General features: G+C 47.0%; 1 protein-coding gene and 1 long non-coding RNA gene across 2 annotated transcripts in view; one reads left to right on the top strand and one right to left on the bottom strand.

Moving 5' to 3' along the window:
* Positions 1–8,404, bottom strand: part of MAPKAPK2 (MAPK activated protein kinase 2) — a 48,091-nt gene extending 39,687 nt beyond the window's left edge. The window contains exon 1 of the mRNA XM_035281449.3: positions 7,790–8,404. Within this exon, the coding sequence (XP_035137340.1) occupies positions 7,790–8,071 (282 nt within the window). The 5' untranslated portion in view covers positions 8,072–8,404. The remainder of the gene's footprint in view (positions 1–7,789) is intronic.
* Positions 8,405–8,955: 551 nt separating this feature from the next.
* On the top strand, positions 8,956–11,012 carry LOC144580406 (uncharacterized). The gene is made up of 2 exons (XR_013529866.1): positions 8,956–9,381; positions 10,154–11,012. It is a non-coding gene; the product is annotated as an uncharacterized LOC144580406 (long non-coding RNA).
* The last annotated feature ends 15,997 nt before the right edge of the window (positions 11,013–27,009 follow it).

The raw sequence follows: 27,009 nt of genomic DNA, 5'->3' as shown, positions 1-27,009 counted from the left end.
CTCAGTGACAGGGCAGCATGGTAGGTAGCATGCTCAGTGACATGGGCAGCAGACCATGCCCATGTGGGGCTGTCCTACGCATCCCTATGTAACTCTGGCAGAGGCCTGCTTAGAGGTAAAGCCTGGAGGAACTCAGGGCTGGAGGCGAGCAAAGCAGAAGGTCTGATCCACTCTGATGAGCTGGGTCAACTTCCTTTTTGTCTAACACATTCCCTCCTGGGGAATAAGCAGGACAGCTCCACAGAGCTTTCACACACACAAATATGGATACCTGGAAACACCAAAACCATAGTGCATCTCCTGGCACTCAGAAGAGTGTTAGCCCCAAATCACTCAGACTGGAAGAGAAAGGGGCAAGCAGGGAGAACTTCAGCGAAAAGAGAGAGAAACAGGTCAGCAGTGTGGCAGGAAGGACTGAGACAGCTAACAGGGCCTGGCTGTGAGGGGAGACTGCAGCAGTGGCAGGTTTATTTTTAGCTGTTGGGCAAAGGGGCTGAAGTAACAGTTCTGGGCTCTGGGCAGGAGGCCAGGCTGCTAAGGTCTGGTGTGTGCTGGGAGCCTCATTAACAATATGTATCATTAAAATGGCAGCAAATAATCAACTCGATCATCTCGCTGTAGACAAGCAGGAGGGTAAGGAGCCCCCACAGGAGGATGAAGGTGGAAGAGTAGGCAGGGGGACAGTCAGTAGATCTCCTGTTCATCCCTTCCCCTCGGAGAGATTTCACCTTTGCTTCTGGTTCACAAGAATCTTCATGGAGATGAGCCAGAGAGAAGGCACCAACAATACAGCTCCCTTAGCTCCCTCATCTGCTGAGACAGCTAGGCAACCCCTAGCTTCCACCTCTGGCCACCACTCTTCACCTCTCAGATGAGTGCTGTATGGACACTGGCCATAGAGATGCCTGGAAACATCCCTCCAGAATAAGATGCCCTTTCATATGACCCTTTGGAGAGCTCAGGTTCCCAGCAGAATGAGCACAGAGCTTGGCTGGTCTTGGAGGAGAACACCAGATACAAATATGGGCTGACCTTGGGTCCCTGTCCCAGCTCATTCTGGCACACAGAGATGTTTACTGATCAGAGAATAAAGACCCCAAGAACGCTTCAATGCCAGGGGCCCAGTCCAACTTTATGTCTCCCTCCCCTGTGGCTCTCTTCCTCCTCCCACCAAACCTGATGGCCCAGCACATAGGACCCCACCGTCCAAACCTCCAGAGCTGAAACCACTGCTCTAGCTTTGCATGGGTAGGAAGAGGAAGAAAGAGAACAGACATCACCAGGCATCCCCTTTTCCTCCTGCTTCCTCAGTCTCCTAAGACCTCTTCTTACTCAGCCCTGTCTGAGGGGCTGAGGGTCAACTGAATGTAAGTCCTAAGTTCCTCACCAGCTCTGGGAATCAGTCCCATCTCTGATCTCAGAACAACCCCTAATCCATAACTCTACCTTTGGTGAATTAGAAGAAGGCATTCTTTTGAAAGAACCCAGCCACACACAAAGACAAAGCCGAGACTTCAGACCTCCCTTACCTCCTCCACCAGAAGCCCGTGCACAGGGCACCGCCTACACCAGCAATCACAGTGGACTTCAAATGCCCCATGACTTGAAATGGGAAAGGAATCTCAAGTAGGGAACAGAGTTCCTCATCTCTATTTTGATTACACTAAGATTCTGCCAATTTTAAGGAAATAGAAGATACACACCCTACTAAACTACGTAGTCTACCCTCTCTGCCGAGTCACCAGCTAGAACACCTTCTAAGTCTTCATAAAAGAGAAGGAGCAGCTGGTCAGTGATGATTATTCATTAACTGGACACAGGCTGCCCTGGAGCCTGAAATTAAGCCTACGAAAAGGCATCTATGCTGACCCAGATACTGCTCATGGTCAGACCCAGAGCAAACCAGCAAGCTAACCTGCCTGCCCTCCACCTCTGGCCTGCAGCACTGCCTTCTACTGCCTCGCCCCGCCAGGGCTCAAGGAGCTGCACAAGCCAAGTTCTGTGCACTGAGGCCTGGAAAGTTTCGCTGACCTATTCAAGTTCCTGTAACTTGTTAGCAGCATACAAAGACTAGAACCTTTCTATTTATGTATGTACTTATTTTTGCTTTCTTATCTAGCACATAACCCATGGTAACAAGCTCATCTCTACATATTTATATCTATATCTATATATAGATAATACATATATTTTAAAATACAAAATAATGTTTTCCTAAAAACTAGAAAAGGTAAAACAATCTGATTTGGGGCAGAGATTGCACCAGCAATCACAGTGAACTTCAAATGCCCCATGACTTGAAATGAGACAGGCGTACATTATGCTGTCCAGTGGCATCGCCCCTTCTCTTCACCAATGCCCCAATTACTAGGTGATCTATGTGGGAAGACCCTAGCTGATGGGTTAGTGGAGTTCAGTTTTGCTCCACCAGGTCTACAGTTTCCTAGCAACCAAAAACCAAAGGAGCCCAAACCAAGACCAGGTCCCAGGGAACCAAGTCTCAAGGTGTGGCTTAGATGCCGACAATATATAAGACCTTGGACATGCCACTACACTTTTCTGCACTGGCCCAGTTTCTTCCTCAGTGATGTGGAAGGAGTCAAGAATGATGACCAGGGAATGTGGGATCTAAGTCACTATGAAGTGTGGGTCGCTTCATCACTGGGCCTCAAACCATTACCAAGAAAAGCTCCAGTCCTTGGAAAGAACAACTCTTCCCTGCCTGGAGGGAGGTAGATGCCTCCCTCCAGGACACAGAACCATCTGGAAAGGTACAGTGCAGGGAAAAGAGGCAAAAAGAGACTTCACATGACCCTTGGCAGGGCCTGAAGTAGAGGAAAGGGAAGCAGAACTGAGTGAATCCTGCACCACAGACATTACACCACCAGGAAGAACCCCGGCTCAGAGCATGGCAAGGCTGCTTGGGAATTGTGCAATGGCTCAGACGCAGACTGTGCCCAGCTCTTCCCCATCTTGGCTGACATTCTTCCTGGCACCCACTCAGCACACTCCTGGGCTCCGGGTAACAGGAGCTTCGGCCCCTCCCCTAGCCCCAGAATTAAGTTTGCCTCCAGCAGTTCTGAGGCTGGGATCTTCCAGGCCCTTCTCCCAATCCCCTGTACCTACTTCAGAAGAAAAACCGTCAACTGTGGATGGCCCAACCTCTCAGGTCCCAAGTAGTGGAAACATCTTCTTAAACCAGGTCCCAATACCTTCTTCCTCCCACAAAGGAGTTCTTTTGTTTCCTAGACACCCACCAATATTTGGCCCTGAGGCCCAGGGACTGCTTTTCTCTCCCCTCCCGTCAGCCACTGATCCCATATCTTAGCTGGAGATTATCTCCAAGCTCAGTCAAAGCCAAGAATTCACAAGTAAAAAAGGACAACGAGCAGACCCAGCTTTGATCCTGCCTCAGTGGATGCCAGGAGCCATGCTGCAGGAGCCAGGGGTCAGGGCCAGGGTCAGGGGGGACAGGGTCTCTGAAACCAGAAACCCAACCCTTCCTTCGTAATTCTGCAAGCCCAACCTCAATGATTCCTAACCTTTTTTGACACCTTCATGCCCCTCAAACACTTTAAAACCTGCTTTGACACAAGATGGGTTAGCTTCAATTTTGAGCCGCCAACCCCTGAGCACTCCGACCTCCTGTTCCTCCCCTCAGTTCTAGCTAGGCCAGTGTCACCACACCTCTCACAGACTTGCTCACTTCTCAGAGGCACAGCAATGTCCCTCAGCTCCTGGAGTCATCACAGATTCCCGTCTTTCAAAGCTCCTCTACTCCCAGCCACAAGATTTAGCTCCTAGACCAGCAAAGTGTAGGAGAACTTTCTGCAAGGATGAAAATGTTCTTCTGCACTGTTCAATAGCCATTAGCCACATGTTTACTGAACACTTGCAGTGTGGCTAGCAACTGGTCTTTCAAATTTAATTTAGTTTAATCCCTTCATGTTAATTAATTTTAATTTAATTAGCTATGTGAGGATAGTGGCCACCAAACTGGACAGTGCAGCCCTAACCTACATGTGTTAACTTCACCTTCTCCAAACGGGTTTCTTGACTCAAAATTTTACAGGCCACTTTTTACATGTGAATCCTCCATGCAACTAAGCTTATGATAGACACTCGGCAAACTGTCACCTACCTGTAACTATGTTGCATATAAAAGAGGCTGGTTTGGTCAATGAAACTTTCCTCACCTTGTGACTCCAGCAAACTCCAGTTTGGGACACCGCCTCTGACCAGCCACACTACCTGTCTTACTCTCCACAAGTACACAGTATGAGGTGTGCTGGAGAGGAGATGGTGCCTGTACTGTGAGGATGTGGGAGTCCTGGAATTTCCCTCCAACAGCATCCAGAATTATCATGAGAGGTTCCAATCATCTCCCCTTCATGAGAACAAAGGAAGCCACATCACAGTGGCACTTCCATGACCTATGGAGAGAGGACTGCTGGAGAAAGGACAGGAAAAGAAACTACAGAACCTTGTTTCCTCTAATCCACGCAATGGAAAGATACACAGAGATAAGTTATGACAACACTGTATATTTTATAAAGCAATAACATGCTTCACCTAATCAGAGTGACACAGCAGAGGAGGACAATGATACAGTCTTTAATTAAATTTGTTGAGCTAACACCTAAGGGTCACCAGGACACAGTGAAGCGGCAAGCAGCTGAGGAACCCTCCCAGGGAATACAACTAATTAATACATAAGTGGGTTGAGATTAGGTGTCCTTATCAAAGAAATAATAGAATTCTCATGTTCTTGTACAAAAGATAACAAGATTTCTATCAAATACTCCCTTAAAAGGGGGATGGAGTAATAAAAAAAAATGCATGGAGTTACTGTTGAAGCTCCCCTGCCAACTTTGGGGACTCAGCTCAGGAGCAGCAAATGCCCACCCAGTCCCCTTTGCTGACCTCAAAGAAGGACCTGAGGTAAGAGAACAGCTCCTCAGGCTGGAGGCACCCTGGAGCAGCAGCCAGCCATGTCCCTGACCCTGTGGCTCAGTGAGGAAGTAAGCAAGAAGAAGCCGAAGACTGGGAGTCAGGCAACCTGGGTTCCAATCCTGCCTCTGCCAAGTGAATGGCTATGGTACCTTGAGCAAGTCACTCCCTCACTCTGGGCCTTGGTTTTCTCTTCTGCAAAACCAGAGGGCTCAAGTCCCTTACAACTGTGACTGAAAGTCAGCAAAAGCAGCCAGGAGAGATGGTGAGGTGAGGTCATAGCACCCACCAAAAGAGTTTAAATGGAAGCTCTCTGAGGTGGAGGGAGAGAAGCAGCACGGTGAGCTGGGACTGTTTTTCAAATGCTGATTTCACTTAACAGGGCTAAGATGGGGTCACCAGACTACAGGCAGGGAGAAGAGCATCTGGGCAGCTGCCAGTTCCCATCAACTCTCAGGGCTGCAACACAGCAGACTTGTGAACCCCAGCAGAGGCCAGGCTGCTGCCCTCCAGCTCTGCCCTAGCCCCCCAGCACTGGCCTCCACACACTGTGCAGAAGAGAGGTCTCCTCCTTTTTTCTCAGGCACCTTCCCAAAGGGGTCATCCCTCCTGCCCCACTCCGTCTTCCTCTCCTGCTTTATAATCACAAGACTTCTAGTTTTGAAAATGATTTCACTACTCAGCACCTGAGGTTAATCAAAATTCAAGATCTAGAAATCTCTTTGGTGTGTGTCTCTGGAACAGGATTCTTAGAACCAGATTTCCCTCGCAGCTGTAATTATGTCTCAGCCAATATTTGGATATGGAAGTGCTGTTAACACTACTGTCAGTCTCCAAATGCCTTGTCTCTCCTTTCTTCCTCCATTATTAAGTTTTAACACAAAGGCATGTGTGGGAAATCCACAGTTTAACAGTTGAGTCAACTTAAAAGATCTGGGAGCAGGCTGCCTGTCAAAACAGACTGACTTCACTCTTCACCCACTTCTAACCTGAAAGAGATAAACTATGAGTGTTATTTAACATGCTGCTGGATTTTTCCTTCCAAAACTATTCAAAGTAGACAAATATCTAAAGCTCTTTCCCATTAGTTACAAGAGAAATCTGAATTGCCACTCAAAAGCATTTTTCAGTATGGTTTTGTGTGTGTCTATTAAACAGAATATGGAGCAGAAGTTGGGAGCTTTTGTTCTTAAGTCTTTACATGAGATTCCAAATATCCAAGAGAATGAACAGCCAGTATCCCCAAACTACTGATAGGTGAAAGCAGATGGTGCCTCAGAGGGGACAGAAAACACTCCTGTAGGGACCGTCGTCACTTCCTCAAAGATACAGGTTAACTGTGGTCAAAATGTATTCACCCAACTCCAGTCCCCAAGGTCAATCCAAACAACTCCTCCTGCTCCTTTCCCTTCAGTTATGAGTAAGGAAAGAGAAGTCTGAGGCACAAATATTGAGGTGTTGAAGATAATTATCCCCTCACCAACAGTCAACACTAAACAACCACCGAGAACTCACAGCAGAAACCAAAGAACTCTGACGGTGTTGAGTATGAAAGCATCAAGAAAATAATTCTAGAGGCCTTCAAATCTAGAAATGGGACATGCTTGCCCTGTACAACCGCGAAGCACTGGTGTATTTTTAAAATATCTTATTGTATATTCCAATAGTTCCACCCATACCTCATTTCTGAGTTTTGTACTTGATAACTGAAATACAGCTGGCTGTGGGGGCTGAAGGGGAAGAGAAAAATATAACAGGAAGTATTTTTCTCCTTCTCCAATCATTGAGACACCCTAGGGGAAACAGACCTGAGGTGTCACCTTTAGAGATTGGTTTGACCTGAAACCTCTGTGAGAGGAAAACCTTGTTGGTGACCCTGCAAGACTGGCTCACACTTCACTGGGGACCCACCCATCTCATGAGACCTCTCAGCCCATTCTGTTTAACTTCTGAAGTCCATATTCTCACTCGAATCCTTATTCTCCCATCACCGCACCCCTAAAAGAAAGAAAAAGGATGGGCTTCCCTGGCCCAAGAATAAGGTTTCCTCAGACTGCCCATCATTGCATGCGTCCAGGACAGCAAGCGGCCCTCTCCGGGAGGCGGAATGAGCACAGGCCCGGCCGCGGGTCACTGACTCGGTTCCCAGTGATCAGCAGGGCCGCGGACACCGCCGGCCTCTCTCCGGAGCCGCCCCGCGCGGGCGTGGGTGGGGGCCCGCTCCGGGACCCAAACAATCCCGCCCCCACAGCCGGGGTGTGCCCCGGACCCTCCCGCCGCACACCTCCCGGCCCGCGCTCCCCAAGGCGGCCTGGCTGCCCTCGAGAGGCCCAGGGAAGTGAAATCACACATTCCGGCTCCCAAATAAGGAGCGAGGCTAAATAAACCTCTGCGCTCCGACTTCTCCAAACCAACCGACCAACCGGCTCAATGAGTAATGGGCCTTTTGTGCCCGCAGAAAGAAAACCGAGGGAAGAGAAGACGGGGAACCACCACCCGCCGAATCACTTCCTTGAGATGGAGTGAAATTAGCAGAAGTCCCGAAGCCAACCGTTCCGAGTCGGCTGGATCCCGCTCAAACGCCAAAATGGCAGAGTACCCGAGGCCCCGGAGCAGGTCCCAGGGCTCCCGCACGGGGGCGGCCGGAAGCGGTCTGGGTGGCGAGTGCGCCGGGACCCGCCGCCCGCCCCGCACTCGGCACCCCCGGCCTGGCCGCCCCGCCCCGCCCCGGCCACCCCTCCGCCCCGCGCCGCGACCGAGGCCCGGGTGGGCAGCCGCCGCAGCGGAGCTCCAGGGCGCGGGGCCGGCCCCGCCTCCCCTCCCCCGGCCCCAGACCTACTTTGAGAGCGAATTTCTCCTGGGTCCTCTTGTTGAAGATCTGCAAAACTTTCCCGTTGATGCCCAGCCCCAGGACCTGGCTGGTGACCTTGTAGTCGTCGATGATGGCGTTCTTCTTGATCTGCAGGCCGGACTTGACGTGGAACTGCGGGAACTGCTGAGGGGGCGGCGGCGGCGGCGGCTGCGCCGGGGGGTGCGGCGGGGCAGGGGCGGGGGGCTGCGGCGGCGGGGCTGGGGCGGGGAACGGCACCGGCGGGCTCTGGCCCTGGGAGTTGGACAGCATGGTGCCCGGGGGCGCGGGGGCACGGGCCGGGCTGCCCGCGGCCGCCCCCTCCTCCGGCTCCGGGCCCCCTCCCCGCTGCCCCCCGACCGGCTGCGAAGTTCGATCCGAGCTGGAGCCGGCTTCCCCGCCCCGGCCCGGCTCCAGGCTCGGCGGATCGCGGGGCTCCGTGAGTCCCGCCGCGAGCCGCAGACGCCCACCGGCCCGGCGCCCTCCCACCCTCCCTCCCTCCCCCCGGGGGCCTGGCGCTCTGGGGACCGCGGGGCGGCGGGGGCCCGGCCGGGGGGAAGCGGCCGCGCGACAAAGTACCCAGCCCCGAGCCGGCGGCCGCGTCACAGCCTCGTCTGCGTCCGGGGCCGGCCCTTAAAGGGGAGGGGAGGGGGCGGGCCCTGGGGAGGCGTGGTATGGGGCGGGGCGGGCCTTAAAGGGGAGGACGCGACCCGGAGCTGGGAGGATCGCGGAGTAGGCTAGGGGCTGCTGCCTGGCGGGCAGGGAGAGGGGACGAAGAAATCCCAGTTCCAAACTAAGGCCATGCAAACGGCCTTGCAAGGGCGACATGTCAAAGGAGCCACATAATTCAGATGGAAAATCTACTCTCCAATTGTCGGGGCCTCTTAGCGGCAGCGAATGGGAGACGGGTGTATTTCCAAGGAGAGGGATGGCTCGTAGGTGTCCAGCTAGATGAAACCTCGGGGGCGAGCTGGAATCACAGGGGTCATTCATCCCAGGGAAAGGTGTGCGCCAAAGGCTGGCGTAGGAAATATTTTCTTAACTTTAACATTTTCCTCTGAGTTCTTTGCATCTCTTTTCTCATGAATTTATTGTTTTTCAGTAAAGACGTATTATTGTGTAACCAGGAGCACTTTCGTAATTATACCTTTGAACATGTTTTCATGTAAATAAAAGAAAAAGGATGCAGGGTGGGAAGAGGATGGGTTGAGATTGGAGCCGCCTGAATTCCCGCCAGCCTTTGCCACGGATTGCTGTATGAGGCCGAGCAAGTCTTGCACCTCTCTCTCCATGGGAAGAACAGACCTTTTCAAAGGTTGTGGAGAGAGTCAGAGGAGATAACGAAACTGAAGGGGAGGCTCTGAGGAACGGGTTCTGATTTCCGATGTGGAAAAAGTCCGTAAGAAGTGGGTTAGCCCCGTGTCTCTCAGGAAAAGCTCAGGGATCTAGCTGGACCCTGCATAGAAGCTGCCAGGACTCCTCCACACACATTCTGATGGGGTTCGAGATGACCAAGTCCATCCCTGCCGACCTCCTCCCCCGTCTGATTGGCAGAGCAGTTGAGAAATAAGCGACTTATACAGGTGAACACAAAACCTCAGCTTAAGTCCTGGTAAGGCCAGTTAGAGAATGAGGCTTGACCTATGGCCACACATGGCCCCTAATAGGTCCCCCAAAACTCCAGAGAGAAGAGAGAGCCTGCGGAAGGGGCCCTTGGGGATAGAACCTAGGTAGGAAAGGCACAAGTGCCAGTGTCTCTTCCCTCATTCACCTTTCCCAGATGCGTGTGGAGACAGGAATGAGGGGGAGGAGTGAGGGGTGGTAGTCACCCTCCCAAAGCTGTCCTTTCCTGGGGCACGCAGGGCCCACCAAGGAGAAATATGGTTCCCAGGACATGAACATTTGCTCTTCTCAAGCAGTATCTGCTTAGTGCTCTGTACCAGGTGCCATGCTCAGCCCTGCAGTGGCGGATGGTGTTAATCTGGTGGGGAAGAAGACAGATACTAGTGGCACAGAGAGGGTGGCAGACCCAATCCTAGAAGCCCAAAGCTTAGGGATTTTCTTCTGTCTGCAGCAGCCAGCAGCTTCCTCTGAGGCTACAGGATAGATATGGTTAGACAGCTCCCTGGATTCCCCTGACTCTTCAAAGACAGAGACACTAACCTAAGGCCGTGGGGATGGGAAAACTCCTTCATGCCACCACTTCTATAGCACTGCTGTCACCGCCCCAAAGCACACCCAGGAGATGCCCAAGGACGAGAGGAATGCAGGGATAGGAAGGCGGAAGATTCCGCTGCTCAGGCTCTGGTGTGAGACTGCTCTGGAGTCTGAATTGGTCTTTTTCTTTCTTCACAGAGTCACTGGAAGCTCCCTATGGCTTGGCACACGAAGCTGGAAAGAAGATAACTTCCTTCTGCCTTTTCAGAGGCAGCAGGGCACAGTGGTAAGACGACAGGATCTAGAGACAAATGATCTGAAGCCAAGGCTGTCCTCCAGCTGGGTTACCTTGAGCAAGACATGTAGCATCTCTCAGTATCTGAAAAAGAAAAGAGGAAAAACAACAAAATCTACTTTCAGGGCTGAGTGAGAATAAAATGAAATCGTAATTATGAGAAGACATTCTAAAGCATAAACTATAAGTTATCATGAAATATTCAATATCACCATTATTTAGACATCGCTGGCTCGCTCCTCTGCTCTGTTCCCATGGCCTACGGATCTATCCATGAGATCAGAGCCGCTTTCCTACCTAGCTGGAGCTCTGAGAAGATGGTGAAGCCTGAAGATTTAGGAGTAACAGGACAACCGAATCCCCACCTGAGATTCCTCCTGGAGTTGCAAAAGCCATGTAGGCCTAGGGGACACGCAGGGACTCTGGGGGTACATACATAGTATATAGGGATTATATGAACTACACACATAGCACCAGAAAACACACACATATATGAACACAACACATAAGCACAGTGTGCCACGTAACAGAATAAATGCCTAGTGGATCAATAATTGAGGAGTAAGTTGTGCTAAAGGCAGACGCACTGGGCAGGAGATTCTGAGTCTTAAGTTCCATTCTGATACTGACTTGCTGTGTAACCTCATGAGAGCCCCTTGCTCCCACAGGTCCTTCCTTCTCCTTTATAAAATAGTGACAGTAACATCTACTTGGCCTACCTTGTAGGGCTTGTGCAAAGATAAAATAAAATACTTTCCCACAGGAAGCCATCCGAAGTCCTATTTGTGTAACACCAGGCTCTCAGCCATCTGTAATGAACTACTTAATGAACAGCTTTTATGGATGTATAAAAGCACTTCAAACTTGAAAGTCTATCCAAATAGCAAGTACTATTTTTGTCTACTATTAACATGGAAACACATATGCCATGCAATACAGTACACATAAAGACAATTTAAGGACCTCAGGTATATAGAAATGGATTTATTATAATCCTTGAATCATGACACACTCTCATTGATCCATGCCGCTCCACTTTTATACAGTTAGTTCATAATTATTTTTAATAATGCAGTAAGCACCTGTGAATCCACTACCCAAAATAAAAACTAGAACTTTGACGTAACATACATCTAACCAGATGATTCCTCCCCACATGCTCCCCCAACCCTTCTGTTTCCCTGGTCCAAGACCCCATCATCCTGAGTCCTATACTGACCTTTCTTTTGCTTTCCTTTTTATATAGTTTTATCTCATGAAGTCATGTTCAAAGGTATCATAAAAGATGAAACTCAGCCGGGCGCGGTGGCTCACGCCTGTAATCCCAGCACTTTGGGAGGCCGAGGCGGGTGGATCACAAGGGCAAGAGATCGAGACCATCCTGGTCAACATGGTGAAACCCCGTCTCTGCTAAAAATACAAAAAATTAGCTGGGCATGGTGGCGCGTGCCTGTAATCCCAGCTACTCAGGAGGCTGAGGCAGGAGAATTGCCTGAACCCAGGAGGCAGAGGTTGCTGAGCCGAGATCGCGCCATTGCACTCCAGCCTGGGTAACAAGAGCAAAACTCCGTCTCAAAAAAAAAAAAAAAAAAGATGAAACTCAAATCGTCTTAAAAGGGAGGTAGCCAAGGGTGAGTTTATCAGCAAGAAAATAGAAAATAGCTTGTCACAGTTTCAAAGTATTCCTGACCTTCTCATGATGATGATGATGACCGTGTTTGTTGAGTGCTTCCTGAGTGCTCAACACTGTGGTCATCCCTCTTCCTGCATTGCCTTGTTTAAATCTCATGACAATCCACGGCTGAGATTGCTAGTTGGGTGGGCTAATACCTGTTTTCCCACTCTTTGACAGTAAAGAGCCCCTATATTTAGCTAAACCTAAGACTGCCTGGAATAAAAATTACATTTCCCGGCTGGGAGCAGTGGTTTACGCCTGTAATCCCAGCACTTTGGGAGGCCAAGGCGGGCAAATCACGAGGTCAGGAGTTCGAGACCAGCCTGGCCAACATGGTGAAACCCTGTCTCTACTAAAACTACAAAAATTAGCCAGGCGTGGAAACAGACATCTCTAATCCCCAGCTACTTGGGAGGCTGAGGCAGGAGAAGTGCTTGAACCAGTTGGCGGAGTTTGCAATGAGCCGAGATTGTGCCACCGCACTCCGTCCTAGACAACCGAGCAAGACTCCATCTCAAAAAAAAAATTACATTTCCCAATTATCCAGCCTCCATTACAGCTGGTTACATTCATAAGATTAAGTTCTAGCCAATGATTTGTAAATGGATGTGGTTTATGGAAAGAAGTAGGTCTTTTTTCTCCTTCTTTTTTGTTTCCTGCTGGCTGGAATAAAAATTTCACAGCTGGAGCCATCTTGGATGGTGAAGGGGAGGTTACAGCTTGAGGAAGACAGAGCAAAAGGACAGAAGGATTCTGTGTCCTGTTGAGCCTGGATCCATCATACCAGCACTGAACCACCTACGCAGACTTTTATATGAAAGAGTGACAAAAACGGCCTTCTTGTTGAAGTGGCTGATGGCCTAGGTTTTCTATCAGACACAGCCAAACCTTATCCTGCTCTTATACACTCGTATGAGGTCTGTGCTGTTATCGCTACTTATCTGTTGTATAAATAAGAAAAATGAGTCCCAGAGAAATTAAATAACTTTCCCAGAGTTATTCCACTAGCAAAGGACAGGACTCAAGTCTTTCTGAGCAGACATACACTCACATATCCTCCTTCATGTCAGAAATATGGTAACTGCTATTTCTGGGCAGGAATCGCCTGAAGCGGTATGGGCTATTCTTTCCATTTTAGATCAACGTAAATGTCCCATACCTCAATTTCCTTCCATCTTGGACTAATCTGTTGCAGAGTCTGTGTTAATTTGCATGACTGGGTTATATGATAGGCTACATCATGACCATATTTTTCTTCAAGATTCCCCCACTTAGCCATTACACCATCAGAAGAGTAAAAGTTTCCTATATAACTATGATGTGGCATTATGAATGAGTGACAGAGAATGGAAATTTATGGAGGTGGATTTCTTGGAAATTTTCAGCTAACACTCTCTTGATGAGACAGGGTCATCCACAGGCTGGCAGATCTGCACATGAACGCAGATAAAGCAGCCTTTATATCCATTGCTAGTACCGCAAACAAAATATTGCAAGAAGTGTGATTTACCGAAGAAGCTCTGTCCACTAAAAACCCACCCTTGGAAAGAAAAATGGCTTACAGCCAGAGAGAAATAAACAGTCTTCGTGTGGTAAAATAGTATTTCTGTGATAAAATGAGAAATTCCCTAAAGCAAAAGTGACAGATATATATTTACATAAGACTCATTAGTCACAAAAATTTCTGACCCAGAAAATGACCTCAAAATATTGGAGAGGATGGCCTCTATCAGCCCTTCTATTTGACCTCTCTCTGAAGATGCTAAGGGCTGCTTCGCAGAAAGGAATTCTACCCAAAACAAGTGCCATTGGTAATGCCCTAGGTAATCATCTCAGAGGGGAAAAATGCTTCCCCACCACCCACAGTGCCCTCATCCGCACTTTATCCTTTGACAGTTTCGCCATGGCAAGGAACATCTGGGGCTGTGGCAAAGAATGGGAATAGAAAGAGAAACAAAGAAGCACCCAAAGGGGAAGAGAAACTTCCCCTCTGCACATCAACAGACATAATATGATCCAAAGAGACTACAAATGAGAGTAATTAGGACTGCAGGATGCCCAATGCTAAATCCACAGTTTACAATGGGAAATGTAGGGAAAAGAGCCAAATATTCACCTGTATTCAAGAAGGCTTTCAAGGCTGTTGTCCTTGAATTAAAAACACTGCCCTCCAACCTAGCTTGTATCTGGTATATCAGTTGCTACTTAGATGAGTAACAGCCTGGATAATGATTGGGAAAGGAGGAAAGGAAAGGGGGAACAATCTAGGAACACAATCAAGATGGGTCAACCAAAAGGGTCATGACCTGGTGGTGATGCCTGGATTTTTCTCCCTCACTTAAGTAAGTGGAAGTGGAAGGTAGAAAGGGTAGGGAAGAGATACACACGTGTGTATGTGGAATGGGTAGAGATTTCCTAAGAGTATAATGATCCATAGCTTCACATGAGAACACAACTTTGAGGCAGCAGAGCATGGTGGAATCAAATCCCGGGCTCCAATCCCACCCCATCACTCACTACTATACTTAACTGCACTTCATTGTACTGTTTGTATAATGAAAGAAGAAATAATATTCCCTGGATTAAATACAGGAGTAACATTTTCAACAGTCTCTGGCACATGAAACTTGGTCTCTATAAATGTGAGCAGTTTCTATGCAGCAGGTACTTTCACACTAACCGTCTCATTCAATCCTCTCAACAATGCTCTAAGTAGTAGTATTTCTGGTATTTTGATCACGGAAAACCTTATGGCTCAGAAAAGTTAATTAACTGACCAGTCATCACACAATCATGGGGAAGACCTGCGTCCACAAGTGTCAGAGCCCATGTTCCTAAATGCTCTTGAAAGTGGTTCAGAAGCCTCTAAGACCCTGCTACTCAAGTGGCTGAGATGGGAGGAATTGCTTGAGCCCAGAAGGTTGAGGCTGCAGAGAGTTGTGATGGCTGCGTGATTCTCCCATCTGATGGACAACAGGAGCCCCTCCTGACCCAGAGAGGTCAACAGGGGGAGGCTATCTGTGCTATTTGGTTAGCCTTGTATTTGGGAGCTGACAGGGAGGGAAGGGGGCAGTGCCAGCACCCTAAGGGCCCAGAATTCTCCTAGATAGATGTCAGACACTACTTCCATATTGTGTAATATACAATAGGCATTCCGTATTGATCTTAGCACTTTTGTTTCTTTTTTGAGACTAAGTCTTGCTCTGTTGCCCAGGCTGGAGTGCAGTGGCTTCATCTCAGCTCACTGCAACCTCTACCTCCCAGGTTCAAGCGATTCTCTATCTTGTGCCTCAGCCTCCCAAGTAGTTTGGACTATAGGCACATGCCACCACACCAGGCTAATTTTGTATTTTTAGTAGAGACAGGGTTTCACCATATTGGCCAGGCTGGTTGAATTCCTGACCTCGAATGATCTGCCTGCCTCAGCCTCCTAAAATTGCTGGGATTACAGGTGTGAGGCACTGTTCCTAGCCACCCTTTGTTTCTTTAAAAACATTTCTCTCCTTTTTATTATAAATTATTATTTTTTTTTTGAGTTGGAGTTTCGCTCTTGTTGCCCAGGCTGGAGTACAATGGAGTGATCTCAGCTCACCACAACCTCTGCCTCCTGGGTTCAAGCGATTCTCCTGCCTCAGCCTCCTAAGTAGCTGGGATTACAGGCATGTGTCACCATGCCTGGCTAATTTTGTATTTTTAGTAGAGACAGGGTTTCTCCATGTTGGTCAGGTTGGTCTCGAACTCCTGACCTCAGGTGATCTACCCGCCTCCGCCTCCCAAAGTGCTGGGATTATAGGTGTGAGCCACCACCCCGGCTATTCTAAATTCTTATATTTATAAAGTGTGTTGAAGTCTGCACAACACTTTCACATACATTACCAACAGCTTCCTATTGACCAAAGTCCAAAGCCTGAGAGGAATTTCTAGCCCTTAAATCTGCCTCTTGCCTTGAATCTTGACACTCTCCCATACAAACTGTATCTTCTTGCTGATGCTAACCACCTGCTGCCTCTAAACAGGCCATGCAGTTTCTTGTCTCTCTCTGTTCTTTTTTTTGTTAAGCCTTTCTCCCATGTGGTTTTCCTCCTCCACCTGGAGAATTCTTGCCCATCCTTACAGGCCCAGGTCAAATGTCACCTTCTTGATGAGGGCTTCCTGCATATATCTCTCCCATTTATGAGCCCCAGGGCACCATGCTTTAACATTCTCAAGGCTACCCCCATTGGAATAGCTATGACAAAAACAAAAACAAATCCAGAAAATAAATGTTAGCTAAAATGTGGAGAAATCGGAACCCTCGTGCACTGCCAGTGAGAATGCAAAATGTGCAGCCATTGTGGAAAGAGTATGCAGGTCCTCAAAGACTAAACATAGAATTGCCACGTGATTTAGCAGTTCCTCTTCTGGGGGTATACCAAAAAGAATGAAACAGATATATGTGTGTATATATATATCCGTGTTCACAGCAGTATTATTTTCAATAGCCAAAAAGTGGAAGCAATTCATGTCTATTGATGGATAAATAAAATGTGGTATATCCATATAAGGTAGTATCATTCAGCCTTAAAAAGGAAGGAAATTCTGGCTGGGCACATTGGCTCACACTTGTAATCCTAGCACTTTGGGAGGCCAAAGCGGGTGGATCACTTGAGGCCAGGAGTTTGAGACCAGCCTGGCCAACATGGTGAAACCCCATCTCTACTAACAATACAAAAATTATCCAGGCATGGTGGTGGGTGTCTGTAATCCCACCTACTCGGGAGGCTAGGCTGAGGCAGGAGAATCACTTAAACCCAGAAGGTGGAGGTTACAGTGAGTCAAGATCTCTCCCCTGCACTGGTCCAGCCTGGACAACAGAGCGAGACTCCGTCTCAAAAAAAAAAAAAGAAGGAAAAAATTCTGATACATGCTATAACATGGACTAACCTTGGAAATATTGTGCTAATGAAATAAGCCAGACACAAAACGACAAATATTACATGATTCCACTTATCTGAGGTACCCAAGCAGTCAAATTCATAGTCACAAAAAAGTCAAATATTCTTCTAGGCCTGGACAGAACCTCAGGCCCATCCTCCTCCCTCCAGGACCATCATACTCAGCAACGCTCCCCTCCTCATGCAAGGCTCTATGTCATTCAAACACTCAGAAAATCTCAAACCCAAGCAGACACCTCCCTTTGTCAGCCCCTTCTAAGTCTGAAGTCCAGCCCAAATGAGGCCTTTCCCACATGCTATCCCACTCTCTGCCATGAGGACAGGGGTCAGAAATTCTCCATATGTGACAAAGAGGTTTACAAAATAAATTCTTTTCTTTCTTTCTTTCTTTCTTTCTTTCTTTCTTTCTTTCTTTCTTTCTTTCTTTCTTTCTTTCTTTTGAAATCTTTTAATACATCCACATGGTACAAAATGCAAAAGCCCTAAGGAGCATCTTGCAAACTGTCTCCCTGGCCACCTAACCCCACAGTCACCACCCCAGTTCTCCACCCCAGTTTCTTGTGTATCCTAGAAGTATATAAGCAAGTTCAACCTTCCATCTAGGAGTTAGCAAGAACTGTGCTTGACCTAAACCTCCAGGAGACCTGATCCCACACTCAGAAGTCACACTATGAAGAGGAAGGCCCTGAACTGACTTTGACAGCCTGTGAGCCAGTGCCCCTTCAGGTCAGGCTTCATTCCTGGGTGCCCAGGATCAAGGCCTCTGCACAGTAGTGTAAGGCCTCTCCTGACGTTGGTGAAGGACACACATGATTCTCTCTCACAGAGGAAGGCACAGGGAGTGGGGATGACAGCCAAGGGTGGGAGTCAGGCACATGGGTAGGAAAGAAGCAGGGGAAATCCTGAAAAAGGAGAGGTGATGGAGGAAGCTAGTCTGGTTGAGAGATTGGGGTTGGTGGTTGCCCACTTTTGTCTGCAGAGCCAATTGGTGCCAAGGCCCCTGTAACTCAAGCCAAGAATGACTGGAAGGGTAGCAAAGAGGGACACATGGGCAGCCTCTCTCCTAAGCCTTCCCCAAGCAGGCCAAGGCCGAGCAAGAGGTGTTTCTTCATGTCTTGGTGTAATCACAACTGCCTCAGCCACAGACCTCCTGCCTGCGTCACTCCCCAGGAATCTGGTTCTTGTTTACCATCAAGAAGTGTGGTTATTACAGGGCCTTAGTGGACCTCTTCCAGCTTCCCAGGAGAGCTTGTGGAAGAGCTGAGGGCCTGGGAAGGGGAGCCTGGCCCAAGGGGGATGGCTGAGTGGGAGGAGCAGCAGGCTTCCCCTCCTAGGGCTCCCTCACCAAAACAAGTCCTAGAAGAGCCTGGCGGGATTCTAGGAACCTTCCTTGGCGGAGACACCTGGGGCCTATCTTCCTACAGAGTTGGGAAAGAAAGGGCAAGGAAACAGAAAAAGCAAAAGGAGAGAATGGGTAAGGAAAAGAACCAAAGAACAGGGAAAATTGGGTTCAAATTTATTCTGTGTTCTGCTCCCGGTTAAGAAATAACAGAGGCGGGCAGATCACCTGAGGTCGGGAGTTTGAGACCAGCCTGACCAACATGGAGAAAGCCCACCTCTACTAAAAATACAAAATTAGCTGGGCATGGTGGTGGGCACCTATAATCCCAGCTGCTCAGGAGGCTGAGGCAGGAGAATTGCTTGAACCCAGGAGGCAGAGGTTGCGGTAAGCCGAGATCACAGCACCGCACTCCAGCCTGGATGACAGAGTGAAACTCTGTCTTAAAAATATATAAATAAAATAAGAAGTAACAGAAACCTGGGGAGGGGATAAACCCTCTAACGAGATTTCTATTCTGCTAACTTTGTGTTTATCCCTAGTGACAGGTGCATTTGTATTTTTGCTGGATGGATGAACTAGAGGATGGTGGATGGCACATAAGGAAAAACACATTTAAAAGGTCATGGTAATGGCTCTCATTTAGTGAGCACTTACTATGTTCCTACAATACCTGTGATCCCAGGTGTTCACTCAATCAATGCCCCACAACAACCCTGCAAGATAGGTGTTACTAATATCCTTCCAGGGGCCCACATTAGGAAACTGAGGCTCAGTGAATTTAAGCAAGTTAAGGTAAGGCCTGGAGTGGGGATTTGAATGCAGGAAACCAGGACCTAACACCTGTCTTCTCAGTCACCATGTTCTCCTGATCTGGGAACAAGACTTATAAATGCTACAATTTGGGGTATAAAGTTCCATACTAGGCCAGGCAGTGGCTCATGCCTATAATCCCATCACTTTGGAAGGCCGAGGTGGGTGGATCAAGAGATCAGGAGATCGAGACCATCCTGGCCAACATGATGAAACCCCATCTCTACTAAATATAAAAAATTAGCCAGTCGTGGTGGCATGCACATGTAGTCCCAGCTACTCAGGAGGCTGAGGCAGGGTAATTACTTAAGCCTGGGAGGCAGAGGTTCCAGTGAGCCGAGACTGTGCCACTGCACTCCAGTCAGGCGATAGAACAAGACTCAGTCAAAAAAAAAAAGAAAAAGAAAAAACCTCCCCACTAGAGTTTTTCTTCCTCAATCGATTACCTTGTTATGGTCCTCATCCCAATCCCAGCCCCCGGGTGGGCTTCTCTGGACCGCTATTCTAGGCTTAGAAAAAATCATAGCGAGAATAAGACAGTTATGTTTTTCCCTACCCCAAATTCCAATAATTTATTAATCTAGCTCAAGATCTGGGTATGAAAGTCATAAAAAAGATGTGGGACCAAGGACCGGAGCATGAGCCCAGTGCCCTGCCCAGATGAAATGCTCTTTCTTTCTCTTTCTTTGCTATCCCTCCCGGATGCCTTTTTCTCTCTTCTTCCCTATGCTTTTTCTTTATTTTTTAGAATACTGTCCAAATGAGGAGGTCTTTCTGAAACACCAACTTGGTTCATTTCCTCCCCACTTAGCTGCCTGCTCTTTTCTCCCTGGGAAGTTGAACTAACAAGGTAGTATGAAAATCAGGTCATTTTCACTGTTTCAGTCTTTCCAGAGGCCATGGTGCTGAGGATGGAAATGTCAAAGTAGGATAATTACATGGGCCCTGAAGCCCTGTTTTCTAACTACCATTTATCCATAATCGATTCCTGAAAAAGACAAGCGACATGAATAATCACCCCAGCAGATGGAGCCTCAAGCAGTGAGGCAGAAGAGAAAACATGGCCCCCTGAAGGGAGAGGGAAGGAAGGCCTGGGGCTCAGGGAATGTGTCTGCCCTGGATACAGACCCTGTGATCAAGAAAGGCACACAGCTCAGACCTTGCCTGGGCAGATAAGGCATGTGTAGTGGGAAGCAATTAATCACTGGACTTCTCCTTTAACGTCTTCTGACAGCCGTGAGAAGTTCTCTCTAGGAAATGGGGAAGGAAGTAGTAAGGAAGAACCCTGAGGATATCACATGAAGAGGGAAGCTTGGGCATAAGAACAAGGTTGAAAGATCACCACAAGTTCTAGCAGCTGCTTATTTAAGGACACTCCTTGTAACACACATCACACACACACACACACACACACACACACACACACTCCACTACAAGTTGTTAAAGCTTCTGGCAGGGCTACAATTTTCTTTGGCTGGTTTCTTCCTTGCCTTTAGGTCCAGATGAGGAGATGGGGCCAGCCACGTATCACTGGGCATTTTAGCTAGTTTCACTTCCTGTTTCTCATGCTTAAAACGTAATCATCATCGTAATGATAATAATAATTCTGCAGCCTTGCCTCTGGCTTCTATTTATCTAGGGCCTCCCAGTAGTGTTTGCTTCAGTGGGAGGCGGAGTAGAGCACATCTACTTCATCAATCAACAGCCGAGGGTGGAGGCAGGCTTAGAGGTGAGGGTAGGGACATAGAAATTAGCAATGGAAATTATTAAACTCATTTGATCAAGAGGGGGAATCTAAGTGGGTTGGTAATTCCCCAAATGGCTATTCTTACCTTAGAGACATTTGTGAAGCCCTTCTCCCAAGGTCCTCTAAAAATAAATCGTTCCTGGCCGGGCTCGGTGGCTCACGCCTATAATCCCAGCACTTTGGGAGGCCGAGGTGGGTGGATCACAAGGTCAAGAGATTGAGACCATCCTGGTCAACAAGGTGAAACCCCGTCTCTACTAAAAATACAAAAATTAGCTGGGCATGGTGGTGAGTGCCTGTAATCCCAGCTACTCAGGAGGCTGAGGCAGGAGAATTGCGTGAACCCAGAAGGCGGAGGTTGCGGTGAGCAGAGATCGCGCCATTGCACTCCAGCCTGGGTAACAACAGCGAAACTCCATCTAGAAAAAAATAAAATAAATCATTCCCGAACACTTTTCACCCTTCAATTTGCCCCCAGTCAAGTTAATCTTTGTGATCTGAGGCCCAAAACATTTAAACTGACATCGCAGAGTCACACGGCAAGTTAGGAGGGAAGACTGGGTTTCTTCTGCATCTATCAAAAGCTGTAACCAAAAAGGGAATTTCCAATTCTATGGGGAACTTGCAAAGTTGTTAGGAAAAAGTACAACTGCTACTGCTAAGGAAAACAATGTGTAGTTCTTGCACACTTAAAACCCTAGGACAATGAGGGGGAGTTCCCTCTTACTGAGAATTTGCTGGGAATGTCTAAGATTCGAATGGGGGTAGGTGGGGCAGTGTTCAGACTTTGGCCAAGACAACAGCTCCATGGAGTAGAGGTGTTGAGCCAGTATTTTAATTTTTTACCACCAGTAAAGGGCTATCCTCTAAGGACAAAGGTTGAGCACTGCACAGCCTCAAGAGAATGAGATGGGAGCGGAGGGAAGTGGGGGAGGGAGCCATTATCTTGATGACAATAGTGACATAGTAATTCTTTAGATCCTGCCCTCCCCTGGGGACCTGAGGAGAAGGGGAGGGAGGGAGGAAGCTGGTGGTTTTGGAGTCCTCTGTATATGAACCAAAAAGGCAGGTAAAAAAATAATAATAACAAAACCACCAGAGAGAGCCTCTAATGAATTGAATTAAAATTAAATTTAAAAAAAACAACTCCCTCTCAGACACAAACAAAGACACACATAGCACACAGACATACCCTGAAGCACTAGCTAGCTACACTCTGGATCAAGAGAGGATGTGATATCTCATATGTATTTATTATGATAATTATTGTGGTTGGAATTTTTTCCCCCAAAGGACAATCGTAAGCCTGGGGCTGGATGGTGAGTGACAGGTTAGAAATGCGAAAATGAGAAAAGTCCACTGTGACCCTTCGAATAATCAACCTCAGGCTGTTAGGTGTTGAAGCAGTGCAAGGAGGGACAGCAATGATTTCAAACACTTCCATAGCATTCCCTATGTGTCAGACACCGTTCTAAACACTTTCCATGTATTTGCTCATTCAACACTTGAAGCAATCCTGTGAAATCGGCTACTGCTCTTAAGACATTATCACCATTATCTATATGCATTTCCACCCTGGCTGTCTTGGCATCCCTGAGTCTGGAAATGATGAGGTTCTGGCTTGGTTCCGGATTCCACTGTTGTATCTCCTCTCCTCCAGGAGCTTCAAGGTAACTTTACCACAGCCCCTGTTATCCTATGACCTGCAGGTACTGGGAGATCCCTAGGGAGGACCTCGGAACATCCCGAGGCTGGAAAATGGAATATTGACATTCAGGGATGTGGCCGTAGAATTCTCCCCAGAAGAGTGGAAATGCCTTGATTCTGCTCAGCAGCATTTGTATAGGAATGTGATGTTAGAGAACTACAGAAACCTGGTGTACCTGGGTATTGCTATGTCCAAGCCAGACTTGAATAACCATCTGGAGGAAAGAAAAAAGCCATGGAATGTGAAGAAACAGGAAGCACTAGCCAAACACCCAGACCAGATTCTCGAGAGCCAAGATGGCTGAAAAGGAACAGCTCTGGAGTGCAGTTCCCAGCGAGAGCACAGAGTGTGAGTGATCACCACATTTCCAAATGAGTTTTTACTGCCCACAGACCAGGAGATTCCTGGGTGGAAAAGTGCCATGAGATTCCAGCATGGCTGCTTCAGCTGGTGCAGTGGGTCTCCTCATAAAAACTCACACACATCTGAGCAGCCATTTCAACTGGCACCTGGAATGCCTGGGAGACAGAGTCAGCCATTCAACTGAAAAAAAGAGGGCTGAAACAGGGAGCCAGGTGAGCTGGCTCAGCAGGTCACACCCCCACAAAGACCAGCAATCTGAAAAGCTCTGGGCTGAGAGTTTCACAGCAAGCACAGCTGGACCCAGGATGGTCCAGCCCTGTGGGGGGAAGGGCATCCGCCATTACCGTGGCAATCCACCATTACTGAAGCAGTCCGCCATTACCGAGGCAGACCGCCATTACTGAGGCAGTTCTAACTATACCTCTATAAACAAAACTACAAAGAAGTTCACAGAGCAGCTGGGCAGAGCCCACGACAGCTCAGCAATGCCTCTGCTGGCAGACTGTGACTAGACTACCTTCTCGCTGGGCAGGGCATCTCTGAAAAAAGGCAGCAGCATGTCAGGAACTTATAAATAAAGCCCCATCTTCCCAGGACAGAGCACCTGGGGAAAAAAAGGCAGTTATGAGTTCTGCTGCAGCAGACTTAAACGTACCTGCCGAGCAGCTCTGAATAAAACAATTGAGCTCACAGTTCAGCACTTGAGCTCATATAAGGAACACACTGTCTCCTCAAGCAGCTCCCCAATCCCCGTATATCCAAAGAGACACCTCATAAAGGAGAGCTCAGGCTGACATCTGGCAGGTATCCTTCTGGGACAAAGATAACAGAAGAAGAAACTGGCAGCAACCCTTACTGTTCTGCAGTCACTGCAGGTGATCCCCAGGCAAGCAGGGTGTGGAGTGGACCTCCAGCAGTCCTACAGCAGAGGGGCCTGTTAGAAGGAAAACTAAAAAACAGGAAGAAATAACTTCATCATCAACAAAGTGGACGTCCACTCAGAGACCGCATCTGAAAGTCACCAACTACAAAGACCACAGGTAGACAAATCCAAAAAGATGGGAAGAAACCAGCACAAAAAGGATGAAAACACCCAAAACCAGAACACCTCTCCTCCTCCAAGGAATCACACAACTCCTCACCAGCAAGGGAACAAAGCTGGATGGAGAGTGAGTCTGATGAATTGACAGAAACAGGCTTCAGAAAGTGGGTAATAACAAACTTCTCTGAGCTAAAAGAACATGTCTAACCCAATGCAAAGAAACTAAGAACTTGAAAAAAGTTTGACAAAATGCTAATGATAAAAAACAGCTTAGAGAAGAACATAAATGAATTGATGGATCTGAAAAACACAAGAACTTGATGAAGCAAACACAAGTTTCAATAGCCAAATGGACCAAGCAGAACAAAGGATATCAGAGATTGAAGTTCAACTCAGTAAAATAAAATGAAACGGCAAGATTAGAAAAAACGACTAAAAAGGAATGAACAAAGCCTCCAAGATATATGGAATTATGTGAAAAGATCTAATCTACATTTGATAGGTATACCTGAATGGACAGAGAGAATGAATCCAAGCTGGAAAACACTCTTCAGGATGTTATCCAGGAGAACTTCTGCAACCTAGCAAGGCAGGCCAATATTCAAGTCCAGGAAATACAGAGAACACCACAAAGATACTCCTCAAGAAGAGCAACCCCAAGGCACATAATTGTCAAATTCACCAGCGTTGAAATGAAGGAAAAAATACTAAGAGCAGCCAGAGAGAAAGGTCGGGTTACTCACAAAGGGAAGCCCATCAGACTCACAGCAGATCTCTCAGCAGAAACCCTACAAGCCAGAAGAGAATGGGAGCCAATATTCGACATCCTTAAAGAAAACAACTTTCAACCTTAGAATTTCATATCCAGACAAACTAAGCTTCATAAGTGAAGGAGAAATAAAATCCTTTATGGACAAGCAATTGCTGAGAGATTTCAGCACCACCAGGCCTGCCTTACAAGAGCTACAGAAAGAAGTACTAAACATAGAAAGGAACAACCAGTACCAGACACTCCAAAAACGTACCAAATAATAAAGAGCATTGACACAATGAAGAAACTGCATCAACTAATGGGCAAAACAACCAGCTAGCATCAAAATGGCAGGATCAAATTCATACATAACAATATTAACCTTAAATGTAAATGGGCTAAATGCCTCAATCAAAAGACACAGACTGGAAAACTGGATAAAAAGTCAAAACCCATTGGTGTGCTATATCCAGGAAAACCCATCTCATATGCAAGGACACACATAGGCTCAAAATAAAGGAATGGAAGAAGATTTACCAAGCAAATGGAGAGCAAACAAAGCAGAAGTTGCAATCCTAGTCTCTGATAAATTAGACGTTAAACCAACAAGGATCAAAAGAGACAAAAAATGGCATTACATAATGGTAAAAGGATCAATGCAACAAGAAGAGCTAACGATCCTAAATATATATGCACCTAATACAGAAGCACCCAGATACATAAAGCAAGTTCTTAATGACCTACAAAGAGACTCCCACACAATAATAGTGGGAGACTTTAACACTCCACTGTCAATATTAGACAGATCAACCAGACAGAAAATTAACAAGGATATCCAGGACTTGAACTCAGATCTGGACCAAGCAAACCTAATAGGCATTTACAGAACTCTCCACCCCAAATCCATAGAATATGCATTCTTCTCAGCACTACGTCACACCTACTGTAAAACTGACCACATAATTGGAAGTAAGTCACTCCTCAGCAAATGCAAAAGAAGGAAAATCATAAAAAACAGTCTCTCGGACCACAGTGCAATCAAATTAGAACTCAGGATTAAGAAACTAACTCAGAACCTCACAACTTCATGGAAACTGAACAACTGGCTATTGAATGTTGACTGGATAAACAATGAGATGAAGGCAAAAATAAAGATGTTCTTTGAAACCAATGAGAACAAAGACACAACATACCAGAATCTCTGGGACACATTTAAAGCAGTGTCTAGAAGAAAATTTGTAGCAATAAATGCCCACATGAGAAGCAAGGAGAGATCCAAAATCGACACACTATCATCAAAATTGAAAGAGCTAGAGAAGCAAGATCCAAGAAACTCAAAAGCTAGCAGAAGACAAGAAATAACTAAGATCAGAGCAGAACTGAAGGTGATAGAAACACAAAAAAAACCCTTCAAAAAAATCAATAAATCCAGGAGCTGGTTTTTTGAAAAGATCAACAAAATAGACCAGTAGCCAGATTAATAAAAAAGAAAAGAGAGAAGAATCAAATTGATGCAATAAAAAATGATAAAGGGAATATCACCACTGATCCCACAGAAATACAAACTCCCATCAGAGCTTACTATAAACAACTCTATGCACATAAACCAGAAAATCTGGAAGGATAAACTCCTGGACATTTGCACCCTCCCAAGCCTAAACCAAGAAGAAGTCGAAACCCTGAATAGACCAATAACAAGGGCTGAAGTTGAGGCAGCAATTAATAGCCTACCAATCGAAAAAAGCCTGGTCCAGATGGGTTCACAGCCAAATTCTACCAGACATACAAAAAGGAGCTGGTACCATTCCTTCTGAAACTATTCCAAACTATCCAAAAGGAGGGAATCCTTCCCAAATCTTTTTATGAGACCAACATCATCCTGATACCAAAAGCCGGCAGAGACTCAACAAGAAAAGAAAACTTCAGGCCAATATCCATGATGAACATAGATGCAAAAATCTTCAGTAAAATACTAGCAAACCAATTGCAACAGCACATCAAAAAGTTTATCCACCATGATCAAGTAGGCTTCATCCTGGGGATGCAAGGCTGGTTCAACATACACAAGTCTATAAATGTAATCCACCACATAAACAGAACCAAAGACAAAAACCACGATTATCTCAATAGATGCAGAGAAGGCCTTTGACAAAATTCAACAGCCCTTTATGCTAAAAACTCTCAATAAACTAGGTATTGATGGAACGTATCTCAAAATAATAAAAGCTATTAACGACAAACCCACAGCCAATATCATACTGAATGGGCAAAAACTGGAAGCATTCCCTTTGAAATCTGGCACTAGACAAGGATGCCCTCTCTCACCACTCCTATTCAATATAGTATTGGAAGTTCTAGCCAGAGCAATCAGGCAAGAAAAAGAAATA

The sequence above is a fragment of the Callithrix jacchus genome, chromosome 19 (genome assembly GCF_049354715.1).
Source record: "Callithrix jacchus isolate 240 chromosome 19, calJac240_pri, whole genome shotgun sequence".
In the NCBI taxonomy this organism is placed as follows: Eukaryota; Metazoa; Chordata; class Mammalia; order Primates; family Cebidae; genus Callithrix; species Callithrix jacchus.
Note: the sequence above shows the minus strand (reverse complement) of the source record. Positions and strands in the feature narration are given on the sequence as shown.